Source organism: Mytilus galloprovincialis, chromosome 1, assembly GCF_965363235.1.
Source record: "Mytilus galloprovincialis chromosome 1, xbMytGall1.hap1.1, whole genome shotgun sequence".
Lineage (NCBI taxonomy): Eukaryota > Metazoa > Mollusca > Bivalvia > Mytilida > Mytilidae > Mytilus > Mytilus galloprovincialis.
In genome coordinates, this window is record NC_134838.1 from 132947117 (window position 1) to 132972450 (window position 25334).

The 25334-nt window shown below is 33.5% G+C and overlaps 1 protein-coding gene across 2 annotated transcripts; it reads left to right on the forward strand.

Moving 5' to 3' along the window:
* The first annotated feature begins 1722 nt into the window (after positions 1-1722).
* Positions 1723-24380, forward strand: LOC143060640 (perlucin-like protein). 2 transcript variants are annotated; one of them, XM_076233622.1, is made up of 5 exons: positions 1723-1834; positions 12364-12455; positions 17931-18027; positions 21923-22142; positions 24290-24380. In XM_076233622.1, exons 1-5 carry the CDS (start codon positions 1783-1785, stop codon positions 24300-24302), a joined length of 474 nt encoding a protein of 157 aa, XP_076089737.1. In that variant the 5' UTR covers positions 1723-1782; the 3' UTR covers positions 24303-24380. The 2 variants fall into 2 exon arrangements, with proteins under 2 accessions (XP_076089737.1, XP_076089736.1); XM_076233621.1 differs by having other exon boundaries at positions 1757-1834; positions 12349-12455.
* Positions 24381-25334: the final 954 nt, after the last annotated feature.

Sequence of the window (25334 nt, forward strand, 5' to 3'; positions counted from 1 at the left end):
AATCATCATCTTCATCAGAAATGAATCTTTTATATTCCAAACTGCATATACATGTATTACATACATACATAGTATTAAAGTTATGTTGTAACTATTCTCTTTTAAAAGTATTGGGAAACATATTTCGCCGAGCGGAGGGAGGCAAAATGTTTTTGACGGGTTTTGGAGCCACTGAAGGCCCAAGAAGCTAAAGAACAAATGATGTAAAATCATGCTTTCTGGGTGTTCCGAAGACTCTTTTATAATCTGAAAATGCAAGTTTTGTTTTACAACACAAAATGTATAAATTCAGTGTTAGACTTAAGTTTCTTGGAACAACATCAAAAGACAAATGTGCATGATAAAGCAAAAAATGGAATTCACATAGTTAAGTCTGTGGCTGCTGTTTTTTTTTAAACTCATATTCAAGGTCATAACAAAATTACTAGATAACAAAAGGAATGCAAAACTAACAGAATACAGAAGGGCAAAATAATAAGAAACATTGATCCCGAAAAATCAGGGCTACGTCTGAGGGAAAACATAATTTGCCTTTTGCAAGGCACTCGCTGTGAACACAATTTGATATGGAGACAAGCGTTTGGTTTTGAAATTTCCTACATGAGGCATTTGCCTCAATGTAGTTACGGCCCTGATAAAATAAAAGTGAGGTAAGGTTTCCTGAGACAATATACCTCAAGTTAAATGAAACCAATTTTCAGACATTTCAAGTAAATGTATATTTAAATAATATTTATACTTTTATTATTAGAAAAAATTGGGAAGAGTTTCCCGATATTGTTTGGGGAAAAGATGAGTTTATGAAGAATCTGGTGCCATCTCATACTTTCGATTAGACCTGCTGAGTTATTTATTTTCAATACATATTGCATGTCAGGTAATTTATTTTCAAACTACCACGTCACAGAACAAACCATTTTTTTTTTGTGATTATCAAGGCCAAGTTATCCTCCTCCCACCCCCAGAATATCAAATGGTCGTCCCCTTATAAGGTCTTTGCATCGGAACTTAACACATTTATTTAAAAAACAGTTGTTGGCATGACACGGGATATGTTCTTCTCATATATTTTATGATAGTATGATACTAAATCCCTAACGGGAGGGATTGTGCCTGATATTCATATGATGAAGACATAATCTTTCAATCACTTTAATTGGGGTCTGGAGCTGGCATGTCAGTTAACTGCTAGTAGTCTGTTGTTATTTATGTATTATTGTTATTTAATTTATTTTGATGTGTTACATCTTCTGACATCGGACTCGGCCTTCTCTTGTATTAAATTTTAATGTGTGTATTGTTATGCGTTTACTTTTCTGCATTGGCTAGATGTATATATAGGGGGAGGGTTGAGATCTCATAAACATGTTTAACCCCGCCGCAATTTTGCGCCTGTCCCATGTCAGGAGCCTCTGGCCTTTGTTAGTCTTGTATGATTTTTAATTTTAGTTTCTTGTGTATAATTCTGAGTTTAGTATGACGTCCGTTATCACTGTACTAGTATACATATTTTTAAGGGGCCAGCTGAAGGACACCTACGGGTGCGGGAGTTTCTCGCTACATTGAAGACCCATTGGTGGCCTTCGGCTGTTGTCTGTTCTATCGTCGGGTTGTTGTCGCTTTGACACATTCCCCATTTCCTTTCTCAATTTTACTTGGAATTATTGTAAATAGTTGATTGTCCTTGCGGTGTGTTGTTATCTTTATGTATTAAAATGATCAGATGAACTGATAAGTTGAATATATAGTAGGGTTAGCGGCAGGGTTATCTAAGAACTGAAAATGAATTTACTTTATATACAGCTTTTGTATTTCTCTCATGCTTTCTATGCAGGTAAATATTACAGGTTTATAAATATTTTACAATTAATGATTAGTCGTTTCATATATTGATGCATATTAACAATGTTTTATGCGTGCCCTGCAGATAAATGAATTGTTTTTATTTAATTACTAGTGCTGTACATAGTTATCAAAGGTACCAGGCTTTTAATTTAATACACACACTGAGGGTCCAGAAAAAAATGTTGGATTAAGCAGGGTGTCTGAATACTCAGGTTTTTTTCGGCAAGGATAAGCATATTTTGGGACCATGAAAATGTGTCGGTTAAAGCAGGATGTTTGAATACTCAGGTGTCGGATTAGGCAGTTTACACTATAATTGATATTCAAATCATCATCGAAGACAACTGGGCTGTTGATTACCTTGGGAAGAAACGTCCACCAGCATTGGCATCAACCCAGTGGTGTAAATAGTTATCAAAGGTACCTGGCTTATAATTTAATACACCAGACGCGCGTTTCGTCCACATAAGACTCGTCAGTGATGCTCAGATCAAAAGAGTTAGAAAGCCAAACAAGTACAGACCAAAAATTCCAAAAAGTTTTGCCAAATACGGCTATTATACAGTGTCACCTGTGTAATTCGACACACTGGGGACCTTAAAATGTATGGGATTAAGCAGGGTGTCTGAATGCTCATGTTTTTTTTCGGCAAGGATAGGTATATTGTGGGACCATGCAAATGTGTCGATTAAATAAGGATGTTGGAATACTCAGGTTTCGGATTAGGCAGTTTACACTGTAAATGATATTTATGTCAACACCGAAGTGCTGACTACTGGTCTGGTGATACCCTCGAGAAAGAAACGTCCACCAGCAGTGGCATCGCCCCAGTGGTGTAAATATTATCAAAGGTACCAGGCTCATAATTCAATACGCCAGATGCGCGTTTCGTCTACATAAGACTGTTCAGTGACGCTCAGATCAAAATAGTTAGAAAGCCAAACAAGTACAAAGTTCAAGAGCATTGACGACAGAAAATTCCAAAAAGTTATGCAAATACGGCTAAAGTAATCTATTCCTGGGATAAGAAAATCCTTAATATTTCGAAAAATTCATTCTTTTAAAAACAGGAAATTTATAAAAATGACCATATAATTGAAATTTATAAAAGTGACCAAAATGACCATGAAAACAGACGACTCACTTCATGTTATTTTTATGATAAAGCTACAATTAATTGATATATGACAACTAGACAGTAGGAAATCAAATATAACGTTGCTACCAACTTCATTCTAGTGCTCACAATAATTAAATACAAAACATTTACAAATTCATATGCATAAGAAATATTTTTTTTAACAACATAATTAAATATTTCTTTCAAATATTGGCTTGTTACAATATCCTGCAGTAGTCCAAGCTCCTCCTGATGTTCCCTGTTACAATCCACTAATCACTCAGGGTAGTGAATAGTTGTAAAATACATATTACATTTGTATAGCAAATATATATCAAATAATATCACTTAGTATGACTATTCATATATCTTTTAATAGTTGCTAAAAATTACTTTAAATTTTCAAACTACTCTTATATTGAACTCATTGAGACAAATTGAGAAAACATTGACATTTTTTGTCTTTTGATCAGATATGTAATAGGCTTTAAAAATTGAAAAACCAACAATTGTTAAAAAATAGTTAAAGTCAAAATATTCTTCGTCAGAAGTTTTATATTCAAATACCAAGTGTCTTAGTTTTATCTTAAACGTTATTTTACTGTTCTTTAAAACTTCATCTATTTTATTCCAAAAAAGTTTTAAATACGGACACAGCATAAAGAAGTGATCATAAACCTCCTCTTGTGTACAAAAATTACAAGAACTTTTGTTTACAATTTTCCACCTGCATAAAAGTTTCTTTGTAGGTAGAATATGTTGTAGTAATTTCCATCTAAAAATTTTAAGTTTATTTTCTTTTAAATACATGAAATATCTGAAAAGAAAATTATTTAAATTGTTTTGATATAACACATCATCTATATTAAATATACGAAGCCATTTTTTGGGGTCCAATAGCTGGTTCAATTTTTTTATTTGTCTGAGACTTATATAAAAGTTTATTTGATAGTGATTCTAATTTTATAGGTAAACATTCCAATATAAACTGGTTTCTTTTTATATTAACAATACTTTTTACAAAGTTTTCCAATTTTAAAATTGCTGTCCAATCTTTTGGTATTGATGTTTTTACTAAATTAATTTCAGCTATCCAATTTGATTTATTTGTTAGTTTATTTAAAATGATGTCTTGAGAAATACAGCCTTTTTCATCTATGATATCATTTACATAAATAAGATCGCTTTTATTCAAATTTTTTAAAGGTGTAATACCACCAAATCATGGTACGTCACATCCGGTTGTATACGAAAGTAGGTCTAAAAAAATATTCCCTTGAATTTGACAGTTGTAGGTAATTAATCCTACATTTTATTGCAGTAAAAACATTTTTCTGTCATAAACATATGTGTTATGTATTTCAAAACACAATTATTTTTTATTTGGGATTTCTATAGACAATTTTGTAATCTTGAGGTTACATGGTGACTAAACCTTGTACACAGATAAATTAAGGGGATGAATTTGATTGGTTAACTTCCAATGATGGTTATTTTCTTATATGCAATGAAATGTTATGTGAATTTTTTTCTATAGTACTGGACAGGATAAAACTTTACTCATGCCAAGTATTTCTTTATTTGAAACAAAGATAAATTCTGCACATTTTTTTGAAAATTTATTGTTCCATAATATTTGTTTTCTTATATCTGTTAATGTTTCTGTTTTTTTGTTGTTAGACCTCCACTAGTTAATTTCCAACATTTTATGATAAAAAAAAGTGCTGAGGTATTATTTTCCAACCTCTGTCACAATCATTTACTAATCTTTTTACCCAAATAGCTTTTTAAAGCCGTGACATAACTCCTTATATCTATCATATCCGATCCCCCCTTTTCATATGGACCAATAATTGAATTTCTTTTTACTTTATCTGGTTTATTATCCCAAACAAATTTAAAACAACTGTTTTCTATAAGAACAAGTATGGACACAACATTAAAGCCTGATATATACAGCTCTGAATTTGGATTGTGATCAAATAGTCAACACAGAATAGGTTTCAGACACAGAATAGGTTTCAGACACAGAATAAATGTAATCTTAAGAACTTAAAATATTTAACTTTAAATTAGACATTTACCTCTTGTGGTCCTTTATCCAAATTCTTAATACATGGTTAGATCAGCATATCAAAGAAACCCAAGAATTCAATTTTTGTTGAAATCAAACAAAGTTTAACACTGGTAAACAGAACCAAAAAATAAGAATCTTATTATAATGCACAGTTAAATCCAGCATATCAAAGAACCCAAATAATTCAATTTTTGATGAAATTAAACAAAGTTTGGACCCTTTTGGCCCCTAATTCCTAAACTGTTGGGACCAAAACTCATAAAATCAACCCAAACCTTTTTTTTGTGGTCATAAAACCTTGTTTTTAAAAATTTCATAGATTTCAATTCACTCATTCTGTAATATTGTGTGAAAACCAAGAAAAATGCTTCTTTGATCTATGATGAGCTTTTTTAGGACCCTTATTCCTAAACTGCTAAGACCAAAACTCCCAAAATCAATCACAACCTTCCTTTTGTGGTCATTAACCTTGTCTTTAATTTTCATAAGATTTTAAAATACTAAAGTAATTGTGTGGAAACCAAGAAAAATGCTGATTTGTGCCCCTTTTTTGGCCCCTTATTCCTGAACAAATTACTGTTTGGATCAAAACCCCCTAAATTAATCCCAAACTTCCTTTGAAGGTTATCAAACTTGTGTTAAAATTTTATTAATTTCTGTTTACTTATACTTAAGTTAACGTTATTAGCCAAAAATCATCTGTCTACGAACCACGCTTGACTTAACCTGATACCAATATACATTTACAATGTACGACAAAATTTTTTAAAATGTTTGCGGTCATATAAAAATGAAGGATATTTGGCAGTTTTAAATAAGTGGGAAAATGTACCCTTTTTAACTTATTAAAGGGGGAGATACATAGAATAAAACTTTTCTGAAAGATGATTCCATTTATTTTCAATAAATAATAAATATTGAAATCTACAAATGTATCTCAGGCATCTAGGAACAGACTCAACATTAATTCTATACATGTATTAATATATTCCAAAATGTGGACAAACCTACATTAAATATTCTACTTGAACGACTTTAGTGAATGAGATCAAATTTAAAAGTCGCAAAGGTTAAATACTCAAATGGCAGTCTTTCCTGCTAAAATCTCATGTGTACAATGTGATATACCATTTTAGGTCCATATACTGGCCTTTATATTTAGGTCATTTTGACACAACAAAATATAAAGAAAACGAATACTATGATCTGGAAATTGAGTTCTTTTTCCCAAAATAAACCCACTAAAACTGAACTTAAAATGCAAAAGACCCCTAAATGGCTAACAGATATTGCTATAAAGAATTATTCATGAAATGTACACCGATTGTCAGTTGAACGGAATAGAATGAGATAAGTTATATAAACATAAAGGTTACTTCCACAGTTGTGGTGTAAATTAGATCAGCTGTATTTTATGGTTGACATATTTATGTATATATGTACGTAGATCATTGGCTTTTGAACACATTGATATATTTTACAATATCAATTATCTATTTATTGTTCTATTATTGGTATTTTTCAGCTTCCTAAAACAGTTTTAACGCAACATGAACACATTGAGCTTGATAGGGTGTCGTCACACATTTTGACGTGGCTGAAAAAAGTTTGGTTGACATATGTATCCTCTTCTCATCGGTTATAGTGCTATTAAGAATTCATTCTGGCATGACAATTTCCATTGAAAAGGCCTGCATAGTACAAATTCATATAACGTACCAAAACATATGATCTGACCATATACATTTACATGTATGAGAGTAGTAATGGCGGTACCTTTTTGATGTATAAGAGTAAATCTTGCCAAATGACGTTAACTGCAATTTTTAGTGCATGACGATTAACTGTACATTTTTTTCAGACGATAAAAAAATCAGCCGAATTTGACGAATCCTGTATTTGTTTTCCAAAAGCAACGGTAACGATAATTATTTGAGACATCTGACAAATCACGATAAGGATATTTTGACGAGTCATGCTAAAGTTTTAACCAATTTGATGCTAATGGTAGCCAAAAATAACCGTTTGACACCTGACTGTAAAGGGCATTACCACCCTCATGTATGTTTAGGTTATCAGCTTTTCTACACACATTAGCCAGTGAGCCACAATGAACCTTTAATGGCGATTGAGTGCAGCTAATGAGCTAAAATGAATCAAATTAAGTACTCAGTCACAGTTGGTGATATAGTAAGGTAGAAAACCTGCATATCTCATTGGCGGATCCAGAACTTTTCATAATAGGGGAAAAGGGGGGGGGGGTCCGCTGACTGAATCAAGTGTTGCCCACTCCAGTCATGTTTCAATGATTTCCTACATGTATATAATCAACTAAATTTTCCCCACCCCCTTTGGTTATTATGCATCTATATCTATAGTACTAATGCTGACTTTTTTTACCTGCCTTACCTAGCCCTAGACAGTTGCTTATCTGTTTATCGTTCTATCACTGTCTTTTTTGGACTAGAGATGTCATGTGTACAACCCTGACGTCAAACTCATGTACTATAGAAGAAGAGACAAATAATTTCACATTAAATCCTATAACATTACATCTAAAGATAATCATAAATCCAACGTAAATAATATTATGATTTCAATGGACGAATTCCCACGCAAATGCATATGTCTGATTTTGTCTGATGCTTGGTCCGTTTCTGTGTGTGTTACATTGTAGTGTTATGTCGTTGTTCTCCTCTTATATTTAATGCGTTTCCTTCAGTTTTAGTTTGTTACCCCGATTTTGTTTTTTGTCCATGGATTTATGAATTTGAACAGCGGTATACTACTGTTGCCTTTATTCATCACTGGGATAGACCAAAACGAATTTAAGGTCTATATGTATCATTCACAAATTTATCAAAACCTAAAGGGAAGCTATCTTACTGTGGATTCATTTATTTTTCGTGGATGTCAATTTTCGTGGATTGTTGAAAACTTGCATATTCGTGGATATTTGATTTTGTGGTTTTAACAACCCAGACTGACAAATAGCAAAAAGGTGTTTAGGAAAACATGACATAAAACCTCCTTCATATAAGACACAAATACATTGGAACTGAATGGTTGAATGTGTTCAATATGAAAATTGTAGTTAAAATGTCAAAATCACAAATCAGCCGTTACTGTAAACATGGTAAATGGACTAAGAGTATGACTTTTGAGCAAATTTGGAGGGAAATGACGGGTAAGTTAGAAATCATTTTGGCCTTTATTGCAAAAACAGGACGTTTTGACTTACCCAAACATCCCCAACGGTTACCTCAATCGTAACCATGTAACAGCATAAACAAATATATAGTACATAGAGAAAATACACAAAGGGCGTAATATGCACCAATGAGAACAGTTGTGCCATAATGCCATAAGATTGATGATTGAGGGGAAGGGGCTAAATAGTGTTTAAGGGGAGCAAATGCTCTTTAAATTAGTATGCGGGTTTCAAATATAGAGGAAAAATTAGAGGGAATGTTGAGTCATCTTTTTAGACTCAAGTTAAATAATGACTTATGTAGACTTACCTTCTAATTCTATATAAAAAATCACAACTCAGAACTATATGTCTAATTTACTTCGACTACTGGTATGCAAGCCTAAAAACAAAACAAAAAAAAAATATCATAAAATAGTGATTGAAAGATTCATAACACTTTAAAAGGATAATTCAGACACGTGTTACACAAGGAGCCGGTTTGATTACAATAATAATGTCACGTGATCACGCACTGACGTCACATAGACCATTTCAGGACTGTTAACAGCTTATCACATTTTAAGAGTCTTGTTCAGTCCTGGAGTGGAACAGAATGTTTTTGCTCTGCCTGTAAGTAATTTGTGTTACAATATTTATGCGTTTTATGCTGCATTAACAGCATGCATTGCAACTGAATTTTTTTTTTACATTTTAAAATTTGAAAGATTTGAAATTTTTACTTTATAGATCACATATTTAAAAAAAAAAATAATTTTAAACTGCAAATTTTTTTAAAAATTTAGTGCTTCATATATATGTTTTGGTATTCTGAAAGATACATGTATATGCTATTTGCTTAGAGTTCATTTTTGATGCTGCTTTTTATTATTCAATGCATGCTGCATGCCTTGTTTTATTTGTTATTGCATATGTTTTTTATATTCGGTGAAAAGCTCATTAGAGCTTATGTTTGTATTGTTTTTCAATATGCCGAATCCAAATAAAGTTTTACTTACTTACTTACAACTTGCATCGCCCTTACAATACACTGCTCACAATTCACTAATACATAACCCTTTAATATTTATCATGCAAACATGCAACGTGAATGTGATTGGTTATCAAATAATACAGAAATAATGCATGTACAGTACAGTTTAAGAAGAAATTAGTTCATCAAATAGATTAGATTTTCACTTTTGACACGAATAGGTCGGGTTGACATTTCTGTCATCGGGGGTAATATTGAGATAAATGGGATAAAACTGACCGTCAAAAGGGTCTAGAGAAGCACATCTGGAGAACCTTAACATTAATAAGTAATACTTACCAAAATTTCTCTATATTGATAAACTATTTAACTGAAATTTCACAAAGATAACGATAAATAATTTTGATGATGGCAATGATGCTGGTTAAAATGGCGCGAAAAATATTCTTACTCCTATGGCTTTACGTAATAAAATTTGTATAGAATTGAATTTGACTAAAGTTCAGCATAAAAAAACGTGAATATGCAGAAGCCTGACAATATATTAATGATGAAGTGTGTATATATTTCTGTAAACGAAGTTGCCTGTATACTTCAATTAGAATTACATTTGAGCACAAGGAAATCTTTATTTGTGAATCGGTTTATTAACCCCGGTTGAACTCAGGGTCGAAGTTCAACATATTTATATTAACGGATTTTTTTTGCATTGCTTATACATCATTGAGGCCATCTAATTTTATTGCGGGGTTTCACATATTAGAATCGGAAATAAAGAAAAATAGAATGTTGTTAGCAGAATCAAAATAGAAAATGATGAACACTTCAACAATTTTAGCAATAGATAAATAGGATGGAGGGTCTGTGTATTCACATCATTTGTAAAACTCTCATTATTCCTGTGAAGCGTGTGCTTTACATCGAGGCTTGCTATGCTTATCATCGACGCCACAGTACTTCAACCAATCAGACATTGTTTATTTGGAGCATACGACCTATTTTAACTCAGAGTTTGAAATATTTTAACCAAAATTTTAGAAAAATGGAATGTTGTTAGTATACATAAAATAAAAAAAGATGAATACATTTAGCTAAAGATGATTTGGATGGGGGTTCTGTGTATTCAAATTATTTGTACAACTCTCCGTACTGATGCCATATTTTGGAATTTCCGTGAACTAAATGGTTCGCGAAAAGTAATATTTTTATATATAGTATAGTAAATATTACAATGAAAGGAACTGACTATTTTTCGTAAGGCAAAATAAAAGAAGCCTTCTAATTTGCTCTACAGTAAAATTGCGAATATATTTTATACATTGATGATTAGCTCAACAAAAGCGTAAAATATCTGGAACAAGAATATGTCCTCAGTACACGAATGCCCAACTCGCACTATCATTTTCCATGTTCAGTGGACCGTGAAATTGGGGTAAAAACTCTAATTTGGCATTAAAATTAGAAAGATCATATCATAGGGAACATGTGTACTAAGTTTGAAGTCGATTGGACTTCAACTTCATCAAAAACTACCTTGACCAAAAACTTTAACCTGGAGCGGGACAGACGGACGAACAGACAGACAGACAGACAGACGGACGGACGGACGAACGGACGAACGGACGCACAGACCAGAAAACATAATGCCCCTCTACTATCGTAGGTGGGGCATAAAAAACGATTGAACCGACAAAGCTGATTCATAAGTAAACACAATTTACCCCACAAGCAATACATTATTTTCTATAAAAAAAAACCAAGATACTCCCAATTCATATTATTATATAAAACTATAATAAAAAAGAATCAAAATGATTAATCCTATCACATGGAAAGTAAATATATATATATATAAATTTATGCACACAAATATAAAGTCAAGATACATAATATGGCATATTAACACCTTCCTTCACCTAAGTAGGCAAACACGACTGTCATTCGTTATAAAGAGGAGGACGGTCGTGATAGAAAGTGTTACGGTGGTTATTATTTCAGTGAATCGTGAAGAGATCTTATCTCGAGAAAACATATGCAAGGTCTATAGGTTATCACATTTATTTAATTCTAAAGACACATTTTGAACAAAAAAATATTTGTCCGTCAAAATGGTTCAACAATATGATCAGTATTCCAGAATGTCAAAGATTTAAATATCATCGTTTTTATAGAAGGCAGATTGCTCTATTACTTTTGGTGACAGAATATTACAATACCGCGAAAAGGGTCTTGTAGAATGTAGTGTTGCTTAATATTTCAAAAGTCAATGATTATGCAGTCAGTTTATTGGCCATTATCAAGGTTTTTGGAGATGTCGTCTATAAATTCTATGAGCTAGGTTTCACATGATAGTTTCTTCCAAATGTTGAAACCAATGTTGGAGTGCATACGGGATGTTTTTGTTATTTGCAAGGCAGATAGTATGGCTGATGACTATGTGCTCCATTTTTTTACAACATATACAAGTTAACTATATTGGTCTGTAGTTGATTGGTTCAAACTTTTTCTCTTTTTTAAATACTGGGCAAACACTACCATGTCTTTTATATCAGAAATAACATCAAAACAATACGTCATATATTTATACAATTGCGTTTATATCAGAAATAACATCAACATAACACGTCATATTGATATGGAAATTCAAATCGCAAGACTAAAACTAACCCTTGAAAAGATGCAAAATGTAATCTGAACGTTCAAATAAGCTTACTGTGAAGGCTAAATTATTTTTCAGCTATTTCATTGATTAATAGTTTTCATATTACAAATTTCACCAGAGACTCTATGCGAAACAAACTTGTATTGGAACCTTAAGAAAGAGATTGTCAACACGACTGTTAAATAGTTGTACTTTGTATATGTGTGTGTCACTGTTAAAGCAATCAATGACAATTACCCCAGAATAGCAAGAGTGAAATCGTCAATTTTAAACTAAATGTTTGTAGAAAAATAATTGGTTTTATTATCCTTGCTAGAAAAAGTGTAGAATAGAACATATCATAAACTATATGAAGATGATACTATATATGGACCTTAACTAACTAATAATATCCTTTAATGTTTAAAACTATTGACTTTAAAATAAACTTTACTGGTATGTTATCATTAATTACGACCAGGAATTTATATTACAGTTGCAAACGGAGCATGTCCAAACGGTTGGTTTAGTCATGGACTGTCCTGTTATTTCTATAGTAAAACAAGTGTAGACTTTGCGGATGCTATGGTGAGTATCAGTAACTACATTTATTATGATCGACTCAGATGAAGCTATATCATTGACGAGCAGCTGAATGGGTTGGCACAGGCATACTATTATGTCGTTGATGGAGGATGCTCGGAGCTGCTTAATGAGTTTGTACAGGCATATGTCGTTGATGGAAGATGCACGTGATTGTCTTGTGGTTTGCATTTTGGGTCGACTACTATATAATTTGTTTGTGCGTTTCTCTGTGGTGAGTGTTCTTGCGTGAGTTTGTGTTGTATTTCTGTCACGCAGTGTTGTAATTTAAGCGATATTAAATGTATTGTTATATATTCATGGTTTGGATAGCCATAAAACCAGGCGCAACCTACCATGTTTTCTTAAAATGTCTTATACCAAGTCAGAGACATGGCAGTTGTTATCAAATACTTCGTTTCCATAGTTATCAAAGGTACCAGGATTATAATTTAGTACGCCAGACGCGCGTTTCGCCTACATAAGACTCATCAGTGACGCTCTCATCAAAATATTTATAAAGCCAAACAAGTTTAAAGTTGAAGAGCATTTAGGATTGTTGGTGTTTGTTTTTGTTGCACCCCAGTGTTCATATTGTTCCGATGTTTTCCTCTTATCGTTGTTGTGTTTTCCTAGTTTTTAATTTGTAACCTTCATTTGTGTTCTCTGAATCGATTTATGACCTATGAATAGCGGTATACTACTGTTGCGTTTGTTCGTTTATACGCTTGTACTATATACCAATGTTAGTACGTGATTCTTGAAAAAAAAACTTCCATCGAATAAGCACGCATACGTATTATATACCAATGTAAGTATTTGTTTCTCGGAAAGACATATAGCAAGTCATCAGAACAGAAAAACATACATATGAGGGCCTGGACAGGGTATTGGGAGCATGGGAGAGAGGGGACGGGAGAAGGGAGGGAGGGTAGAAGGGAGAGAGGGCGGGAGGAAGGAGAAAAGGGGCAGGAGAAAGGAGAAAAGGGTATAAAAGGAGACAAAAATGTGTATTTATAAAATTATTAAAATTTAGCAAGAAAACAATTATTTAATAAATGAGTGAAGCAAAAGATTCAAGAAAGTGGTAATAAAAAGTAAAACAAAAAAAAAACAAAAAAAAAAACGACTCCGACGAAATCTAAAAACGGAAAGTCCTTAATCTAACTCCAAAATCAAACAATTGGAAAACAACTGTTATATTCCGAATTGGTTCAGCTAGGCATTTTCTTATGCAGAAAATGGTGGATTGGACCTGGTTTTATGTTTAGCCAAACCACTCACTTGTATGACAGTCGCAGAAAATTGCGCATAGTAACGAAAAAAATATTCCGAACCTTTTAACTAATTCATTACGATCTCTTATATATGGAGAAAGAATAAAAAACTAACAACTTCCAGGATTTTATTGTGAGCCCGTGCATGTATAGCAACACATGTCACCATCCTTATTTTTTTTTATAGATAAATTGCTTTCGTGAAAAAATAATATAAATTTGAAATTGCAAAAATAGTGTCACAAAAATTCCCCGTATTTTCACAAATTAACCTGCGTTTCTATAGTTTGGATTTACAGGGGCGTAGCTGCCGGCTGTCGTACCAAAAATTTTCGTTGGTACGACATGTCGTACCTAAATTTTTTATAATTTATTGGAAGTTTTTGCACGGGATTAAAGAAAACAAGGTTTTTACAGGAAAAGACAAAGACAGAAAATCCCATTTATGAGTCATAGGCAATATAAACGGTATACATTTATTAATACTGGTTCAATAGAAATAAGGGGATGTGGTAGACCAGTAGCCAATTAATGAGACGAGTTGAACTCTTAATCCAGGTTTCACAATGTGTTAAAAGTAAACAATTATTGTAGGTCAAACTGAGTACGGCATTCAGCATGGAGCCTATGCTCACACAGATCAGCAAGCTAAAAAAAAGGGGTAACCGAAATGAAAAAATAAGTTATCGAATCTTTTTTTAAATACTTTTTTATGTCTAAATGATGCAATCTTACCTTACCAATTAAGCTATTTTTGTGTAGCTGAACTTTATGTGAAAGATTTTTTAAACTTATCACGATTTCTTTAGAAATGATGGTTAATTTGGGATGTCCCTGTCAGAATCGGCTGAAAGAGGGACGAAAGATACCAAAGGGACAGTCAAACTCATAAATCTAAAACAAACTGACAACGCCATGGCTAAAAATGAAAAAAAAAAAACAGAAAAACAATAGTACGCATGACACAACATAGAAAACTAAAGAATAATTAACACGAACCCCACCAAAAACTAGGGGCGATCTCAGGTGCTCCGGAAGGGTAAGCAGATCCTGCTCCACATGTGGCACCCGTCGTGTTGCTTATGTGATTACAAATTCGGTAAATAGTCTAATTCGGTAGGTCACATTCATGAAAGGGAAGGAGATTGTAGTTACGACGTAAGGAACATATCCGATATCATTTGTGAAACGGTTATTCCATACCGGTCAACCAACTCGTGATGGCGTCCGTAAAATTTACGAAGGGATGATTTCAACTTCACCATTTGGAACTCTTGGTTTAATAGCTTCCTTGTGAGCAGTAACCCTCTATCAAGAAAATCATGATAGGAAATGCAAGCACGGGAATATCGTATCAATTGGGAGACCTATACCCCGTATGCAGGTGCTGCTGGAATGTTGCTACTTAGAAATGGAAAGTTCACAATTGGAAAGCTGAAATCAACTCTTTTGTCGTAAAGTTTTGTTTTCAACCGAAATGTTCTATTTTCCTTTGTTCATATATTGTCACAAAAATTGTCAGTATTCACCTCAAAAGCTAACAAAACCTTTAAACATATTTATTAAGAAGGGTTAGTAACGATACTGTTGTAAGTTCACTAAAGATTGCTTACAGGGTTCTTCTCATATATTTAATGATGGTATACTACTAAACCCCTAACAGGAGGGATTGTGCTTGATATTCATATGATGGGAGATATTGAGATCCCCGGAATAAAATCATCATAAGGACCATAACTCAACTTCGACAATTCACAAGTTCAAGTTAAAGAAGTATTATTTTCTGTATTGACTGACGTTTGACCCCCTGACTACATTTAGCGAATATTTGATAGTCTTAAATAAGTTTTTTAATTTCCTTCAACCGAAATAAAGAATTGCACACATTTTTCTTTCTAATAATTTCTAAGCGTGGCATGCCAGTTGCTGATCCAGAGGGGTCGTAGAGGTAGTACGACCCACTTTTACTTTTGTTTTTAAACACGACTGTAAAATGATAAATCAGACTATATTTCGTTGACTTTTCCATATCCCTTTATTTTAGCGACAATTCGTTATTTATAAAGATATTATTCGCTCGTATTATTATAATATATTATGTCTAAGTCGACGTGATTCGTGAAGTTGACCAGTACGTTGAAAAAACTTCATTCAGTCATTTGAAAATTCAAATTACAGTTACACATTGCTACGACCGAGGAAGATAAGCATGACTCCTTTAAAGTGACAAAGGATGGACAAGGACATTTTGACTCCTCTTTCAAAATTCCACTCAGCAGAAGGCACTACTCTATTATACTCATATATGATAAAAAAAAAAAAAAAAAAAAAAAAAAGAAGTTCCACAGCGATAACTTTTAATACCTACAAAATCATGTTTAACCCCATACGCCCTAGCCCATTAATAACATTTCTGAATAATGATTCCCAGTCAGTAAACTCTACATACAAGGCTGGTAATCTACACACGCAGACCATTTGGTTCTGCAATGAAAACCGTGAAAGGATTTTCCGGTTGTGCTTTAGTGGAGTAATTGTCACCGCTTCAAAAGGTATGTACAGTTCTAAATCGCAATTTTCTTATTCAACTGATCAGAATATTGAAAATCGGAGATACCAGCCGTGCATAGATTAAAAAAAAATATAATTTTTGCCGTCGTACCTGGGTTGAAATTATAATCTTACCCATTCTTTTTGCGATTAGAAGAAAACTTACAACAAAATTATTTAGCATCAAATGTATTAAAACCAGGCGTATTTTTTCAATGCCCTTTCACATTTGTATGTCCATAAAACATTGAACTCTTAATAAATGTCAATACGAAATTCTAGCTTTGGATCCAACCAATCAATTTATAATAGATATTTAATGGGGTAGAATACGGCATCAAAAATGTGTAACCCTTACTCTTTATTTATATACAAGCCTCACGTCAAGAACTATTAAATTAGTGCATTTTACACTTATTTCATGTTTTTAAGCCAAAAAAAAAGTCCTAAATAAATTCGCCCCGCTACGCTCGACAACGTAATTTATTATACGTATCACTATGAAAAAACCCCTGTGTGCCAAGACACATTGAATAGCATCCGACACAAAATTGGAAGTGTAAATTTAAGCCAAGATATTCCACTTTTTGTATCCATTTGGATTGTTGACTTTTTGACACATTTCATGTTTCAAATTCTTTTCTTTTTTCTATATTTTAAATTTGACTTTCAAAAAAGTGAGATAACTCAAATTGTTACTAAAAAAATGATGTTTTCATAAGCGAAATTTAAGTGTCAGGAGAGGGTCAGAATGTAGGATTTTCAACCATTTATCCCAAAATTTCTCGGGCCAATCAACGAGGCGGGATGAGTCGCTTCGCGACCCATAATATTTCTTGCCGTACCAATATAAATTTGAGTGCTACGCCTCTAATTATACTTTAAAATTAATCGGGAAACGGAATGCATCAGAGTTAAGCTGGGGGCACACATTCACGATTTTACTGCCGTCCTTGACAGGACTATTTCCGATTAAAATTTGTCAAATATCCAAAATATGGGAGGTTGCATTGGAATGTCGCTCCTAGATGGGAATTTGTATGCGTCTAATCACGTTGCAGGCATATTGTATTCTATCTGTCTATTAATGTATCTCTATTACGCACATCTACTCCTGAACAACTGGATGGATATTGAAGAAATACTTACATGAGAAAGTTCTAAATATTAAAGGGGAGATACTCGTTACTAACTTTAATAGTATGACATTACTAATCTTCTGAGCGAAACTCTTCCTGAATGTTTTATGGGTTTTAATGAAATGTATGTCGGAAAAGGTAAGGGAAAGAGAAAAGGGAGGGAGAAGGGATAATGAGGGCGGGAAAAGGGAGAAGAGGGGCGGGAGCAGGGAGAAACCTACCCCCTGTCCAGCCCCTCACATATTGTATACGAGTTTCTTGAAAGATTTTCTACAAATAAACAAGGAACAGGCTGAATTACGTAAAATACAACAATTTTAGTACATATATTTAAATTCACAATTTAAGTCAATCGGTGGCCATACGAAAGCACAAAACAGTAGATTAATTGCCCGAGCTTAACATATCTACAACTAGCTTCTGGGCAGAAAGTAACATCAAGTAACGGGCTTATAAGCGAAAAAATATGTATTACAGACCGGATAATGTTTTAAGAAAATAAAATCTATTTGCAGGTTTTTTGCAAAAACATTGATGCAGCGTTAGTTGAGATAGAATCTGATGATGAAAACAAATTTATACAAAACAGTCTGAAAAACATTACATTTAAAGGTAGTATATAATTTTTACATTGTTGGTATGAGTGAATATCGGTGTATTTTTATGCCCCACCTACGATAGTAGAGGGGCATTATGTTTTCTGGTCTGTGCGTCCGTTCGTTCGTTCGTCCGTCCGTCTGTTCGTTCGTTCGTCCGTCTGTCCCGCTTCAGGTTAAAGTTTTTGGTCAAGGTAGTTTTTGATGAAGTTGAAGTCCAATCAACTTGAAACTTAGTACACATGTTCCTTATGATATGATCTTTCTAATTTTAAAGCCAAATTAAACTTTTGACCCCAATTTCACGGTCCACTGAACATAGAAAATGAAAGTGCATGTTTCAGGTTAAAGTTTTTGGTCAAGGTAGTTTTTGATGAAGTTGAAGTCCAATCAACTTGAAACTTAGTACAAATGTTCCCTATGATATTATCTTTCTAATTTTAATGCCTAATTATATTTTTTATCCAATTTCACGGTCCATTGAACATGGAAAATGATAGTGGGAGTGGGGCATCCGTGTACTTTGGACACATTCTTGTTCTGATATGATTTAGACACCTGTACCTTTAATCAAGCGCTTTAAGTATCTATTACATCATCTAATCAGAGTGATACATCATTGACACGAATCTTAATATGTGTATGAACTAGCTCTTGGATTCTGTAATGGAGTGTGAGTGATACATACTGGACGTGAATCTTAATATGTGTATGAACTAACTCTTGGATAATATAATGGACTGATACTGACTTGCCACGAGATCTCAAGCCATTAGACATTATAAGACATCTTTCCTTGTCTTCATCTAGGTACATCCGCAATAATCCATGGATTCTATAATGGACTGATACTGACTTGCCACGAGATCTCAAGCCATTAGACATCATAAGACATCTTTCCTTGTCTTCATCTAGGTACATCCGCAATAATCCATGGATTCTTTAATGGACTGATACTGACTTGCCACGAGATCGCAAGCCATTAGATAGCAGAAGATATCTTTCCTTGTCTTCATCTAGGTACATCCACAATAGTCCATGGGTTCTATAATGGACTGATACTGACTTGCCACGAGATCGCAAGCCATTAGATAGCAGAAGATATCTTTCCTTGTCTTCACCTAGGTACATCCGCAATAGTCCATGGATTCTATAAAGGACTGATACTGACTTGCCACGAAATTTCAAGCCATTATACATCATAAGATATATTTCCTTGTCTTCACCTAGGTACATCCACAATAGTTCATGGGTTCTATAATGGACTGATACTGACTTGCCACGAGATCTCAAGCCATTAGACATCATAAGACATCTTTCCTTGTCTTCACCAAGGTACATCCGCAATAGTCCATGGATTCTATAATGGTTTGATACTGACTTGCCACGAGATCTCAAGCCATTAGACATTATAAGACATCTTTCCTTGTCTTCACCAAGGTACATCCGCAATAATCCGTGGATTCTATAATGGTTTGATACTGACTTGCCACGAGATCTCAAGCCATTAGACATCATAAGACATATTTTCTTGTCTTCACCTAGGTACATCCGCAATAGTCCATGGATTCTATATTGGACTTATGCTGACTTGCCACGACAACTCAAGCCATTAGACATTATAAGACATCTTTCCTAGTTTTCATCTTTGTACATCCGCAATAGTCCATGTATTCTTTGATACTTCAGTGTTTAACTACCTTTCTAACAGCTTCATATATTCATTCACAGTCAAGTTATTCCTGAGTGAATACCGGTTTAACTGAAAAGAGAAAATTATATATTCTTCAGACTTGGGTCCTCTTTGGAAGGCATGAACTTAAGACGTCATATTTGGAAGTTTCTTTAGTATTTCAATTATTTTAATTTTCTTACGAAATCATCAGATCAGGTGAAAATATTTGTTGCTTGGAAAGTTACATGATTTATAAATAATCGGATTCAAATAACAGTATCGCTGATTCACTAGTTAAATCAAGTAGAACAACTATATGTTAGAGGATAGTTTACATACCATTAACTGAGGTCGGAGGTCGTAACTCCAGTGTAGGTGCACATTTAATCGCTTTAAGGTTTCTGTCTTCATAAGTATTCCATGGACTTGTGCCAATATACGGGAATCGGCAGATTGTAGATCCGTGAAATTGCATATGAATATAGCAGTGATATTTAGTTTGCTTTTAATTTACTGATAATTAAATCAATATCAATACCAATAAAAACAGTATTCAAAGATCTAATTACAATGTCGAATTGGTAACCTTTTAGAGTAGTGTATTTAAAAGGATCGATATGTTTACCAGGATCGTTTCTAAATTTTCTGGGCACGGTAAACTACATCTCCGTATAAATGAGGATATGGTATTCCGTTAGAAATACGTTTCTACAAGAACAACCTAACTTCAAAACCAAGTCTTTATTTATATGGACGAATTTAGAAAAAGTTTTCAGAAATGTATGGTAACAAAATCCCTGTCTTAATAATTTTCACAGTAATTTATATAGATTACCTTCGTGAAAATCTAAAATGTCACAACAGACAAGTGCGTTACAAACGAGTAGTGAAATATAAACACCATAATATTCTGCCCAAGGATCATCACCATTTAAAGGAAAGGACAGTAATTAGCATTTACATTTGATTTATTCAGCATGAATTCCTTACGGTAAATTTCAGCAGTATACTAAGAAAATTCTTGTTTATTCAATATAAAAAAAATCAATCATGATAACGGTAAGTGTTGTTGAATTTATTAATGAAATGCAATTTAGACGGATGTTTATTAATTTAGATATAAACTGTGATTCATAACAGAACAGAAGAGGGTCGCAATTATTGCCTATCGGATTACTTACAATCTGTCGATAAACTTTATTGCCGAAACGTGCATAAATGTTATCAAGGAGAACATTAACCGCTTCAATCGTCTCATGAAACAACCAATATATCTAGCATGTTGGCCGTTCTCATTAAAACAGAAGGAAGCTTTAAATGAGTTGTACACAATATATTTGCATTCAGATTCACCAAACGACCATTTAATAAAATAGGAAAGCTTTTATTTGATGAGATTGTGTGGAAGTGTAGTGTCAAGAGTTGAAAAGTCAATAGTTATCAAAGGTACCAGGCTCATAGTTTGATACACCAGACGTGCGTTTCGTCTACATAAACCTCGACAGTGTCGCGAAACAAGTATAAAGTTGAACATTGAGGACCTAAAATTCTAAACTTTTGTGCCAGATACGGCTAACGTAATATATGCCTGGGATAAAAAAAACCTTAGTATCTTAAATAGTTCGTACTGTTGTTGACAAAACTAAAAGGACAACCAAAAGCACATAGTTTATCTTAAACATCAAAAGAATGTTTCACACCCCAGAAATAGTTGATTCCACCATTTTGATATATTTTATTACAAAAGTTTTTTTTTATAGTAGTAAGGGAACTAACTAAAAGCTATTTTGTTCGTATGGAATGAAAGTAAGTTATACATGTCGGACTTGAATTATTTAACAACATACTGGAGTTTTCTGAATATTCATATCAGTGTAAGACAATGATTTCATATCTTTATACTGTATTGTTTATACTCACTCGTTGATATTTGGATTATTGACCTTTAAAAACTTCATTTGTATTTTTGACCTTTGAGTAAAATGATATAAGGGGAAAAAAACTCATTTGAAAATAATCACGTATCATAAACCAAATAATTGTGTTGATCTAAACCGATGGAACATAAAATAGGGTTAGGGTTTAGGGTTAAAAACATAACTGGCATACAAACTTGCAAACTTGTAGTTTGGTATGATAACAACATGTAATATGTGTTTGAAATTCTGTTCTGTGCAATTCACTTGCTACATTGAGTTTGTTATAAGAAAGTAATGTCCCTACATTTACTTCACAGTTCCACCCCATGGCTATTGGATTGGTCTAACAGACATTGAGATAGAAAATGAATGGAAATGGATTGAAAGCGGAAATTCTGTGTCATACGTCAACTGGAACCCTGGTCAACCGGATCTGCGTCAGAGTGAAAACTGTGGAATACTATGGTACAGCACTGGATTTACATGGCATGATGACTTCTGTTCGGACAATTTAGCCTTCTTCATCTGTGAAAAAGAGTACGTATGAATAAAAAAACATGAATTAATTGTTCCCTGCATAAATTCTAGCTTTATTTTAAGAAAAGATATACTGGCATGTTTTATACATCTAATCAGTAATACAACCCTTTATGAATAGACATCAGCTAACTAACGAATTGTGTATACATTGGTCTAGGTTTTGCTTGACGTCATGACTTCTTAATATATACATACCCTGAACCCTAACAAAACCAAACCTAGCTTTTTCTTTTTGTTTAAGCTGCTCCGATCATGGACAGTAAGTAACCTATATCCTGAATATAACCCGATCCTCTCGCTGGATATCCTAACTCGATTGTTTTGCTAAAATACTAGAACGTGCATGCATACAGTCGTCGTCGAGACGGTAAACAGACTGTCTTAATTGTTGGCTTATTGGGAGATATGGCGTCTTTATGATATATCGCTCCCACATCAGTTGCGGTGTTTGTGGAATGGTTAATTTAATTCACCAACAAATTGAAAGCAAGAAACTTAATGTATTTCATTCAAATAGCGTTAGCAGAGAATTATTTTTACCCGCTGTAAAGAATGCTTTGATAGTTCCGAAGTTGTCAGGTGGTCAAAATCAAAACAATAAACGAGAATTAAGAAAATTTTTCATGTTTTCATGAGCTTTTTCTTCTTGAAATAGGGGCATTTTAACTTTATGTGGGAACTCAGAGTTCAACGACTACACATACAAGGTTTTGAACTTGCTTATTCGTAGGACATTCAAGTTTCAAATTTCACCCCGGCAACCTGTTTTTCTAATGACCTTGTACGCCAAATTTCAACACGAAGTTTGAAAATTTGACGTTTCAGCCATTTCAGCCTGTATTTTACACTGCAATATTAAAAGCCTCTCACTTCGATTTTTAAAATACCTCAGGAACCTTTATTTTTGCAACAACAGTCATAATTATGTTTCGTTTAAATGGCGTATATTGTTGTGTATATTTGTTTTCTGCCCCGGCAACCTGTCTATCACTTAAATTAAAATTAAAACAGACATTTTTTTCAAAATCCCCTATCATTTTAATATATCTTCCGTAACCCGTATCCGATTTCTTCAGTATAATATTCAAATAAGCAATGGGGCGTTGATTTCTGGATATGTTGCAAAAACAAATAAGAATTCTGAACCGAAGCCAACATTAAAATGGAATTTATGATATATATGGTCTACTAATTAATTATCAGTTTATGTCGGATAAAAATGTACTTTAATGCAAATGATAATAAAACAGATAAAATGAGGCGTGAAATATCAAATGAATAATCAAAACTCATTAGTTATAAGAAAGACAGAAAAATTATGCCCCCCCCCCCCTCCTTACCAAAATTAGGCGAAAAACTACGGTATACACCTAAAATCGGGATAAAAAAAAAACACTTGTTATTATGAAACACGAAGACACTGGCACTATCATTTAATGTATAAATAGTAATCAAAGATACCAGGATTATAATATAATACGCCAGACGAGCGTTTCGTCTGCATAAGACTCATCAGTGACGCTCATCTCAAAATATTTATAAAGCCAAACAAGTACAAAGTTGAAACGCATTGAGGACGCAAAATTCCAAAAATGTTGTGCCAAATACCGCTAAGGTAATCTATGTCTGGGATTAGAAAATCCTAAGTTTCATTTGAAAAAAAATCTCAAAGTTTTGTAAGCAGCAAATTTATAAAAAAATTACAGTATAATTGATATTCATCATGTCAACACCGAAGTGGTGAATATACTGTGTTCAATGTCTATGATTAAATGTTGGTTGTGTCATTTTTGGTAAACTTGGGCAATAAAACTTAAAAGTTAATTTGAAGAATTACTTTGTATTGTATACCGGGTATAATTATACATGCTTCGGTTAATAATTCCCCCCCCCCAAAAAAGTATTGTTACCATGTAGAAAATCATCGTATATCTCTTTTAAATGTATCTCAAGCTTTCATATCCTCCCCCCAGCAATGATAGATTTTCAAATCCCTAAGAGAAATACAAAGAAATACAAAGATAACAAAAGAAATATAAAATGTCATTGACCTGTTATTAATTTGCATATGATTTTGAGATTAATCATAACCGTTACCTCCTTTTTAGGAAATCATGTTTTACTATAATTCGTTTATTTTTTAGAAGGGAAGTTTGAAAAGGAACACCACCAAGATACAGAAAAGTGTGTGTTAGTGAACTTGACATTAATTTTCAATAAATAATAAAAGTGTTATTGTTCTATTTTGCGGAGGTTATTAGAATGGGACGTATTTCAAAAAAAGAAATTACGTAAATTTAGACACGTTCCATGTAAACTAATTGATCCTTAGAATAAATATTGTTAAAGGATAGAAATGTTATCCTATTAATGCGGCGTTTACACATTGCCGATCATTGCTCCCGTTTGAGATCAGACAGCAATATGACACGAAAAGTAAAAAAGTAGGATAACTATCCTCAATTATCTAGAATGTTATTCCCGTTCCACAGGACACCATCCACAATACACAGAACATTGTTTGATTTTTGATCCGATACAGAAAAATCTATCACGACGTAGGCACGATTGAAATCCAACTAGACAAAGTCGGCTGAGTCTTCCTGCTTCATCGGATAAAATCCTAACAATGTTCTGTGTTTTCTGGACGGTGTCTTGTGGTACTGGAATGATCTGGAGAAATTTTTAATTGCTGTTTTTTCTACCGAATGAGTCCAGATTGCATCCAGATCTTGTCGTTTGCGAACAATCTTCAAGTTTGTCGGAAACGTTCCGGGATAGTCCCGTTATTAATACGATATTCGGCAATGATATCCACGTCAGAGTCCCGATAATTACAGAACACAATGCGACTGGGTTCAGATAAAGTCGTTTGCAATGCGGTAGAGCGGACCGTGATAGTATTACGTTCCGACAGTACTTGATCATTCCGATTATGCCGACAGTTTTCTAACAAATAACTTCCGTCAGAGTCGGTTCGCTGTCTGGTCACTGTCTGATCTCTGTTGAAGTTACATTTGTTAGAATCGGGACGCAGTTATGACAGATTCGGTCGATTTTTACTATGCGAAAGATACAAATCGTATTAGAATCGTATTGAGAACGTCATTATCGGGACAAATTCGCTTAGAAACATAGGAATATCGATGCTCACTGAACAGTATCTGATTGTTGTCGTAATTAATGTTT

What these genes read in the sequence shown, in the direction of transcription:
- LOC143060640 (XM_076233621.1), top strand. Translation starts at nt 1,783, where the DNA reads ATGAATTTACTTTATATACAGCTTTTGTATTTCTCTCATGCTTTCTAT. An exon ending in TAGACTTTGCGGATGCTATG is followed by an intron (nt 12,456 to 17,930) that starts GTGAGTATCAGT and finishes ATCTATTTGCAG; the next exon opens with GTTTTTTGCAAAAACATTGA. An exon ending in GAAAAACATTACATTTAAAG is followed by an intron (nt 18,028 to 21,922) that starts GTAGTATATAAT and finishes TTTACTTCACAG; the next exon opens with TTCCACCCCATGGCTATTGG.